At 37.2% G+C, this 9,597-nt stretch overlaps 2 protein-coding genes across 2 annotated transcripts; one reads left to right on the top strand and one right to left on the bottom strand.

Annotated features, from left to right (window-relative positions):
- The first annotated feature begins 1,050 nt into the window (after positions 1 to 1,050).
- Positions 1,051 to 6,816, top strand: LOC141441071 (glyoxylate reductase/hydroxypyruvate reductase). The gene is made up of 3 exons (XM_074105708.1): positions 1,051 to 1,575; positions 3,788 to 4,049; positions 4,959 to 6,816. Exons 1-3 carry the CDS (start codon positions 1,427 to 1,429, stop codon positions 5,592 to 5,594), a joined length of 1,047 nt encoding a protein of 348 aa, XP_073961809.1. The 5' UTR covers positions 1,051 to 1,426; the 3' UTR covers positions 5,595 to 6,816.
- Positions 6,817 to 7,497: 681 nt separating this feature from the next.
- On the bottom strand, positions 7,498 to 8,670 carry bug (thioredoxin domain-containing protein bug). Its single transcript, XM_074105709.1, has 2 exons — positions 8,514 to 8,670; positions 7,498 to 8,427 (listed from the first exon to the last, which is right to left on the bottom strand). The coding sequence occupies exons 1-2, from the start codon at positions 8,560 to 8,562 to the stop codon at positions 7,580 to 7,582; spliced, it is 897 nt and encodes a 298-aa protein (XP_073961810.1). The 5' UTR covers positions 8,563 to 8,670; the 3' UTR covers positions 7,498 to 7,579.
- Between the last annotated feature and the right edge of the window lie 927 nt (positions 8,671 to 9,597).

Here is a 9,597-nt window from a genome sequence, read left to right as displayed (position 1 = left end):
TGCCAACGCTTCCGTCCGTCCGTCTTCCGGTTCGTACCTGTTCTTCGAGCGTAGTGGTCCGCTGATTGCCACTCTGCTGCTCATCTTCGTCTAAGATGTCTACGAGTAAGATGTCTAAGATCAGGAAATCGGGGGTCAATAACACCACAAACAAAAGAATGAAAATAAGAATAATAGATGAGAAAATTCGAGACCCAAATAATAGGTACCAAAAATACCTAACAAAATATTTAACAAAAGTTTGAAGGAACTACCTAGATATTTTTTTCTTTATTATAATTTATGTTTTATAGTGATAAATTTTATAAAACTAAACGATTCTACCGGAAGACGAAGCGTTGGCAGGCTTCCCATTAGGTGGACTGACGACATCGTGAGAATTGCGGGCAACCGGTGGATGCAAGTTGTAGTTCATTTGGAGGCCTTTGTTTAGCAGTTTCTAATTAATAAACTTCTGTTGGCGCCACTGCTTCCGGTCAGTTTTGCGAGTCAACTGACGCACTGTGGGTCCAGTGCTGCCACCTGCGGCGGACGTGAGAACGTTATCAACGGTTCACTCACTGGCTACCTGCATTGGCTGACGTCACTTTGGCGGGGGAAGACCCAACTCTTTCTTTCTTTAAGAAACCGGGGTCTTTAAGAAACCGAGCTCAGGCGACTGAGACACATTTTGCCCGTACTCGTCGTGGAAGCCACTTAACTTTATATTGTACTTACCTAATTATCTCTTTAGTTGAGTTATAAGTTTTGATTTGAAGTAACGTTTTATTCTTGCTACCTAGTTGAGTAGAGTTAGCTTACACTTCTATAGAAACACCAACGCAACGCATAAAAATAAGTTCCTTCTTGTGAATCACGCGTGAGCCTTTATATAGCCGCTTTTTCCTTTCTGGACAAGAAGACGCGAGTAATCGCACGCGATTCCAAACATATTATTTAACTGGCAAAAATCAATAAATATTAATAATATTTTACACAACTTTAATAAATTTGTCGCAACGCTTGTAAATTAACATTTCTAAACGCAATCTAAAAGTCACTGTCAAAAATTCAAAATCACGTTTATTTGACGTCTGGTTTTCCTTTTATTTTTCAAGGTTGCGGGATACTTGACTTGAATTCCTTATCATTCCTGTGTTTTACATAATTATTTATCGCTTACTTACATAGAACTAGGAAACTGATCATGAGCGCTTTGTCATTCATACAGTCGACCAAGGGCAAAGTGATATTGGCTACAGTTGCAGCTCTGCACGTAACCATTTATGTAGCGAAGCCTTCGTTTTTCAAGGGCGAAAGTGAGAAAAAAAAGATTGCCGATCCGCCTAAATACTTGCCAGGACAGTGAGTGACCTTGTCGCGAGTTAGATATAGCTAAATACGGAAATTTTCTGCCCATTATCCGTGAAACTAGCGTAGGTAATACATGATTTATAAGAGCTTGTCCGCTGTTAGTGGTTTAGTTCGTGAGCGCATTATCAACAGTACTGTCAGGAAGATGAGTACCGGCAAGCCTCTGGTGTATGTGACACGTAATGACATGCCACATGGTGGCGTGGATCTATTGAAGAAAGGGTAAGTTTATAGATTCAACAATAAGTAACTTAGCTTATACATAATTTAAGCAACTTGAATTATGAACAAGATTTTTGAAACCTTAAATCCTTTTATTAATAGAACTTGAATTAACTTGCAAGTTGGTATGATAATTTGTGTGTTTTTTTTTTTTTCAGTTTCCAAATTAATACATAGAGTACCTAAAAATAATGAATTGGGACAGTCATTGTTTCTATTTTAAGTTTTTTTATCCCTTTTGTCATGAAGTTGATATATCAGTAAATTAGCCAGTAAATAAATGCTTCAAAAATATTATCCATTTATGGTATGATGTATATATATTTTATGAAGTAAAGCAAATTATTCAAACTGTTATTAAAATAAAGCCATTTTTTTTAAATAATTAAATACAGCTAACGGCATCTCTTGTCCGGGTGAGCGGTTAGTTCCAATGGGGTGCTGAAAGTTTCTCGATGAGGGCTACAGCATAGATGTCGCTAGTGTCGCTGCTTAAGTGACTAAATAAGAAAAAAAACAAGCTGAGATATGTGGTGCATAGGAGAAATTTGTGTCTGTATCACTGTCCAGTGGTGGTGTAGTGGTATAGCACGTGGCATGGAATGCCGAGGACCTGAGTTTGATTCCCAGCACTGGTCTTCTTTTTCTGGTTTTTCTATGCATCTATATTTCAGTTTGTATTTCCGATATGGGTTTTACGGGATGACTGTAAAAGTAACAAAAAATTTGGAATTGAAATAAAAAATACAAAAAGATTCCAAAAAACCAATCTTAAATACAGCTAAGTTTTTTGCTGACTATTTTTTGGTGACTTCAATTTGAACTCAATCCAATTAATGAAAGATCAATGAGGAAAGAAAAAAAAAATATTAGGAGATCACTCGGAAGGGATAAGGCTGCCTATTACTTACCTTAAATTTTTTAAGTAAAATTAAAACTTGTAAAAAAAGATTTTACTTTCCTGTTAAAATTACAATATGTGGGCGACCGAGCTTCAAACACGCGTTTTCCTAAAGTTAAGACTAAGATAGATTGATTGTTCATCCCGAAAAACCCCTACGTACCAAATTCCATCGAAATTGTTAGAGCCGTTTCCGAGATTCCTGAAATAAATAAATATACAAGAATTACTTGTTGAAAGATAAAATATTATTTTATTTTGCTTGTATTATTTTACTAGTAACTAGGGATTTCCAAAACTTTCTGAAAATTCAATGACATATTCTAGCTAATATTGACTTAACTGACATATGTTTAACAGACTCAAACAATTTATCCTTAAATTTATTCAATAATTTAAAGGTTGTATTATTGCAAACAAAATGTAATGAAGATGCAGAAAAACTGAATTGAAATTTATTTAAAAGTAAGCAATCCTCAAAAAAGAATTAGAAAACAAAAACATGCCAGGGCCATTTCATTACTGTACTTATTATAGTATTACTAGATATTAGCATTCACTTGTGGCTTCACTCACATGATACTCTCAATAAATCCCAATCCTGCAGAAATATCAGAATTAAAAGTAGCCTATTTCACTATAAATAATCTTATGTGTAATTGCAACATCCAAATGTCTATCTACATATCAAATTTCACCCAAATCTGCCAAAATATGACCAGGCCCGGATTAACCATGTCAGGGACCATAGGCAATGCAACTTCTTGGGGCCCCTTTTCAGTCATTTGAAGATCTTCAGCTCATTTCAAGATCAGTCAAATGCGTCGAAAGAATGCATATTTTATTTCATAATAGCATTATTACTTCATGGAACATTTTCAATTTCTTTAGTGCGCGTGCGGGGTAGGGACCCAGAATAGGCATCCCTAGGAATAGGAAGAATAGGGGCCCCTTTTCAGCTCCTTAGCTGGCCCCTAGACAGTTGCCTATTCTGCCTAATGGTTAATCGGCTCTTAATATGACAGGGTAACAAACAAACGCACAATCTTTAGTGTTTATAATATTATGTAATATGATTATACATGTCTATTTTACTAATAATAATCAAAATCATACGGGTATGTAGATACAGTCAGTGCCATTAATATCTGCCACAATAGAGTGTGTAAAAATGTCTGACATATCCTACCGGCCTGAGAAATAGAATTGTATCAGATATTTATGCAGGCTTGTATCAGATATTAGTGCTGGTAACTGTACATACATTTGTACAATTCCTTTTTAATGTTGTTTTATTGATATCTATTACAGATGTGATGTAAAGTTCTGGGATCACCCGTCCCCAGTTACTCGGGCAGAGCTGCTCAAGGGCGTGGTGGGAGCCAACGGTATCTACTGCTCTCTCACCGAGAAGATAGACAAAGAGCTGCTCGATGCAGCCGGACCAGGGTTAAAGGTGGTGGCAACCATATCTGTGGGCATCGACCATATTGATGTGGCGGAGTGTAAGAAGAGAAATATTAGGATAGGTTATACTCCTGATGTGCTGACAGATGCAACTGCGGAGTTGACTGTAAGTATATATATTAAGCAGAGTATAATGTTTTAAGCCGAGTTTAGACTTGCAAGAAAAATCGTGCAAGTTGCATTACATTGGAAGATTTGCGAGGCCGTAAAAACGTTTGTAGTGGTCAATCGAGCGCCGCAATGTAACGCAACTTCCACGATTTTTCTTGCAGGTCTAAACTCGGCTTTAAGATTTTGTGATTTTCACTTATAACTTTACAATTATTACCGCAACTCGCTGCGTGTTGTTAGCGTGATAACTCTCGAGGCTGTATCGTCTAACGTGTTGACGTTCGCGATCGCATTCACCATCTCTCTCTTCCCCTTATCCTACACCGTGTGATAGAAAGAAGTGAAAACGATTGTGATTCCGAGTGCATTAGACATGAAGGTTGTGGTAATAGTTATCAAATCACTTTTAAACTGCAAACACTGTGTTGAAATGGCAACTATATTAAAATTCAATTTTATGCATGGGAGGATTCATGGGGGGTTGATGTCTGATGGCTCCCTCCCTTGGGCCCTGGGCTACCCAGACCAGATAGTAGACATTTTTCTAAGTCATTTATTTTAATAAAATGAATATCCTTCTGCAACAAAAGAGTGTTTTTATAGGTGATAAATGGTGTCATACTTCCTGGCGGTGACATGGTGTCGCATGGAATTCAAACTCACATTAAAAAAATTACGAAATTATAATACCCGTAGTTACGAGAAAACAGTAATCAATTTGTCACCACCAGGAAGGATACTTTCTGGCGGGCGCTATCTATTTCACTATCAAGCAGTCGACTTTTCAAATTTCTTGTGAATCAGAAAAAAATGTTCGAAAAATTTACGAAATTGTACGCTAGATCTTCAGCGCTCCACAAAATCATGGCCGCACGTAACTCACACTTTATCCCTTACTTTCCAGTTGGCACTCCTGCTGTCCACATCGCGTCGGCTGCCTGAAGCGCAGCATGAGGCCCGGACCGGGGGCTGGGTGTCCTGGGCGCCCACCTGGATGACCGGGCCAGGGCTCGCCGGGGCCACCGTCGGCGTCGTCGGCTTCGGCCGCATCGGCCAGGCCGTCGCCCGCCGCGTCAAAGCCTTCGGCACCTCCAAAATCCTCTACTACAACCGAAGCGAACGCCCCGAAGCAAAAGAAACCGGAGCGATCAAAGTGGAATTCAACGACCTTATAACCAAGAGCGACTTCGTCATATGCTGTGCTGCATTAGTACCAGAAACCAAGGAGATATTCAACAAAGCTGCGTTCGAGAAGATGAAACCGACTGCCATTTTTGTGAATACTAGCCGGGGTGGCACCGTGGATCAGGATGCCCTGATTGAGGCTCTACAGAATAATACTATTAGGGCTGCGGGGTTGGACGTGACCACGCCTGAACCTCTGCCATTGGACAGTCCACTGTTCAAGTTGAAGAACTGTGTGGTTCTTCCACACATTGGAAGTGCTGCTATTGAAGCAAGAAATGCTATGAGCGAGTTAGTGGCGAGGAACATCATAGCTGCTTTAGACGGGGCTGAAATGCCTGCTGAAATAAATTAATGGTTTTAATGGCATTTGACTTAGGAGTGGGACAGGACACCCACCTATAGTCTGTTAAAAATGCTTTTATTAAATGGCTGTTTAAAATAAATTTTGATAAGGATTGTCACTACCTAGTCTCTCTCTTAATTTATTGTGACTAGGAAAAAATACTCATTCATATGAATTAGTGTCTTAAAGACATTTAAGAAAGAATATGTGTAAAAATTTTATAGTTAAAATTGATGGTCATGACAGTGAAAGAAAAATTTAGCATTGATTTGTAAGTAGACAATAAGCCGTTGTATGTTTTATGAGTGTAAAAAATATAGATTATATATTCTTATAAGCAGTTGCAGTTTTAATATGGTATGGAAATCTTTTAAAACGTGATCCAAGTATTTGTGTCCAGAACATGGTTATAAATATTATTTAGTATATAAACTTATGCTAATTTTAAAACCTTTGGTTTATTCTCTATGTATGTATCATTTTCCTATTGTAAATATTATAAACGGCTGCAAGAAATTCGACTACTAATAAGTATTATCAGAGCTCGCATACATTGTGCAACGCCCGCGGGATTCCCGAGTAGAAATCCTAATAATATGGACATGATTAAGATCCATGTTCGAAAAATTTCTAATAAGTTTTGTGAAAGTTTAAAACATTAAATTATATGTTTTCCATGGGATTGAGATAATCAAATTCAGCGTAAGATAGTTGAAGTCGTGGGTAAAAGCTAATTATTACAATAATAATAATTACATAATTATATCTTAATACTTCATGAACTCATGAGTCATGACGTCATCTTGTCCTTGAAATAACAAGAAAAATGGACTTTGTTTTCATATTAATTTGCAGCAAGTTAATTCTGTATCTGCATGAATATTTTAGCTAATAGTCCAAATAAGTTCAATATGCAAAATCCTTATGTGTATAATACAAAAGTTCTAATGAGAAGAGCTCTCAGCACTCAAGATCAACCTTGAGGAGTTGTAAAATTTCACAATCACAATGTCTTCACAATTTCGTAATGTCGTAAGTGTCAAACCTCTTAACTCTGAACCCCGTTACTCTTTTCAGGCAAATCATACACCATGTTATTTTTGATATCCGTTAACTTTAAGGGGACAATCTACATGTCATATGAAGTTAATTTCTCTAAGACACCAGTGGTCTCTCTTACTGTTTAAAAGATAATTAATTATTAGCAATAAAACAGCGTAAAGGTCCTTAATTTATGTGTTTTTTTTTTCAAAGTCCATAACTAATCCGTGTTTAATTCACACATATTTAGCAAAAGAAAGTTAAATATGTGGATTTTTTTCATGCCTCTTTTATGTGTCACGTCAATGTCACTTATCAAGTTTGTTTATTTTACAATTTAAGAATTAAAAATGAATGTGAAGCTATTATATGCAAGAAAAAAAGATTTCAATTGTTGAAAAAAAATTTTTTTTACAATTTTGGGAAAAAGTTAATTATCACAAAGTTCATATCAATGAACTGAGTCCTCTGCCCAAGTTAACGGATATTAAAAAAACACGGTGTATAACTTCAGTTTTATACAATTGCCAACTTTTTTTTTTGGAATATTATTCCTAATAATTATAATACTTAATTGTATTAATATATAAAACCAAAAAAACCTTCATACAACATTTTTGGTGGTGAAGTTTATTGTGCCTCCTGTAAAATTTGATCTGATGGAGTTACGAGGTCTGACACTTAAGCCAACAATAAATAAATCTAAAATTTATTATAATAATTATTATCTACATGCATGTCATAAGTTTTCTACAATCTAAAATGCTTCTTTAAGATGGTTACTAACTACAGGTGGGTAACTAACTAGCAGACTATCCAGTTGTCTGTCATGTCAGTACATTCCCACCAGAAACAGAATAAACAAACAAAATTCAGCATTGGAAATTTTATATTCCAATTTCTTTTTAATTTTAAAAACAAATAAAAATCAACATTTAATTCACTTAAAAGTACTAGTCATTGTGTTCATGCTGAGCCTCAGACTCTCTCCAATTGTTCTGTACCATCTCTACTATCATACCCCACCACTTGGACTGCATGAAGTAGTAAACAGAGCACACCATGATAAACAACCAAGACAGAACTAGGAAGTAGTCTGTCTCTTTCTCAACAACACTTGAAACAGGCCCTTGGAAATCCTTAGACGTCACCAATAACACCTGCGGATGCTGCCCTGTTATTGCATGGACAAATTTACTGAATGAATGAATGTTGTATTCGGTTCCGTTGAATTTACCAACAGGCCGGCCATTGTGGAACATTTTCAAAGTAGGTACACCAACAATACCATATTGAGCATTAATTCCATGGTATTTTAATGCATCTAAAGCTACCATTTTTACACTTGGGTATGACCGAGCTAGGGCATTGAAATGTGGTGCCGCATGTGCACTAAATGGACAGGCTCTGGCATAGAAAAGGACTAGAACACAATCAGCTTCTACATCGCGACTGGTGATGTCAGGTTTAACCTGTAAAAGCTTGGACAAACTAGTTCCATTAATAATTTCGACAGACGTTTCTACTTCTGGATTTTGTTCGTCATACATTATCTCTTTACACTTCACGAGCTTCCTTGTTTCATTGGCTGTTTGGGTTTTGTTTTCCGTGGTCACATTTGCCGATGTAACGTGATTGTAAATGTTGATTAGTGTTTTATCGACGTCCGATACAACGTTCGACAAAAGTGATTCTGATTCGTCGACATTTGGCACGTCAGCCTCGACTTCTTCGAAATCTGACTCTTTAGTGACCTCCGCTTCCTCCTCTACGTCGATCTGCGTACTGTTTGCCGCCAATCCTTTGAGAAAATGCAGAAATTAACATTACAGAACCGGTAAACATATCCTTGTCCATACTATTTACAAGACACTAATGATTACGTACCTATTAGGACGAACAATACAAAGTACAATTTCTCTTTTCCATGAAACATAATTCAGAATATGGGATGATGTGTAATATAAACAAGAAAAATTATCCCAAATTATGTATTGAAATTCTATGTTTATTTTCTGTCACTCATTCTCATAACTATTGTCAATGGCTTGGATGTCACTGTCATCTGCTGTCATTCCTTTTTTTTGTAATTTGTGCGCTCTTAATAAAGGTAAAGGGAAGTAATCCATACCATATGCGCCCTTGTATAATTTTTGTAAATTAATAGGTGTCTTAAGGGCGGTAAGTAAGGAATTACGAACGAGAGTATTAGAAGATCGAAGTCGAAGACTGAGGGCTTTAATGAGTCGATGTTCGTAATTCTTGTACCGCCCGTGCGACATACAATGTTTTTCATCACATTTGCGAGTAAAATTGTATATTTGTAAAAGAAAAACTAATATTTCTTCAAAAATTGCCGATACCGCTGACTGCGCTCTTGGCAGCACCAGCTCCGCCCTCCCGCAGCATGTGCCCGACCTGCGCGCGCCGCGCTCCTGCACGCCAGCACGCCTGTCATGACCTTATAAGGTCGAGATTTTTATTTGGGTGGTTGCAACCAAGTAGCCTGCATGTTACGACACTGTTTACGAGCAAGTGTTATGAAATAACTTTAAAATGCTCTGGTGCCTTCATTTAAAAATTCGATTACTTTTAAAGTCACGATTTTTACCTATTAATCCCGTCGCTAAGCAGGGGGAAAATCGAAGTGCGTAACGAACCGTTCCTCTCACTCTCGTATTAAATAATAATAGCGTATGTGGGACGGTTCTATACTAAGTTAGGTGCACTTCGTAGTATAGGGCCAGCCAGCAGTGTCGCATAATTATATATAAACTATTATTATTATATTATATTTTATGAATTGACAGCAATCGGCCATGGCAAAGCGGCGAGCCAGACCGCTAATTCTGAATGCAATGTTACTCTGTAGCAACTGACGACTTATCTCGTAGAATTGAGTAGGTTGTACCTATGAGTATGCTTTACAAACACGACTTTGTCATTTTGTCGCTTGTCGGTCGTATCTAAA

The sequence above is a fragment of the Choristoneura fumiferana genome, chromosome 23 (genome assembly GCF_025370935.1).
Source record: "Choristoneura fumiferana chromosome 23, NRCan_CFum_1, whole genome shotgun sequence".
Lineage (NCBI taxonomy): Eukaryota > Metazoa > Arthropoda > Insecta > Lepidoptera > Tortricidae > Choristoneura > Choristoneura fumiferana.
Note: the sequence above shows the minus strand (reverse complement) of the source record. Positions and strands in the feature narration are given on the sequence as shown.

Coding starts and splice junctions, on each gene's coding strand:
- bug (XM_074105709.1), bottom strand. CDS start 8,562: ATGTTTCATGGAAAAGAGAAATTGTACTTTGTATTGTTCGTCCTAATA. Junction 8,428..8,513: donor TGTATTGTTCGTCCTAATAG/GTACGTAATCAT, acceptor ATTTTCTCAAAG/GATTGGCGGCAAACAGTACG.
- LOC141441071 (XM_074105708.1), top strand. CDS start 1,427: ATGATTTATAAGAGCTTGTCCGCTGTTAGTGGTTTAGTTCGTGAGCGC. Junction 1,576..3,787: donor GTGGATCTATTGAAGAAAGG/GTAAGTTTATAG, acceptor TATCTATTACAG/ATGTGATGTAAAGTTCTGGG. Junction 4,050..4,958: donor ATGCAACTGCGGAGTTGACT/GTAAGTATATAT, acceptor CTTACTTTCCAG/TTGGCACTCCTGCTGTCCAC.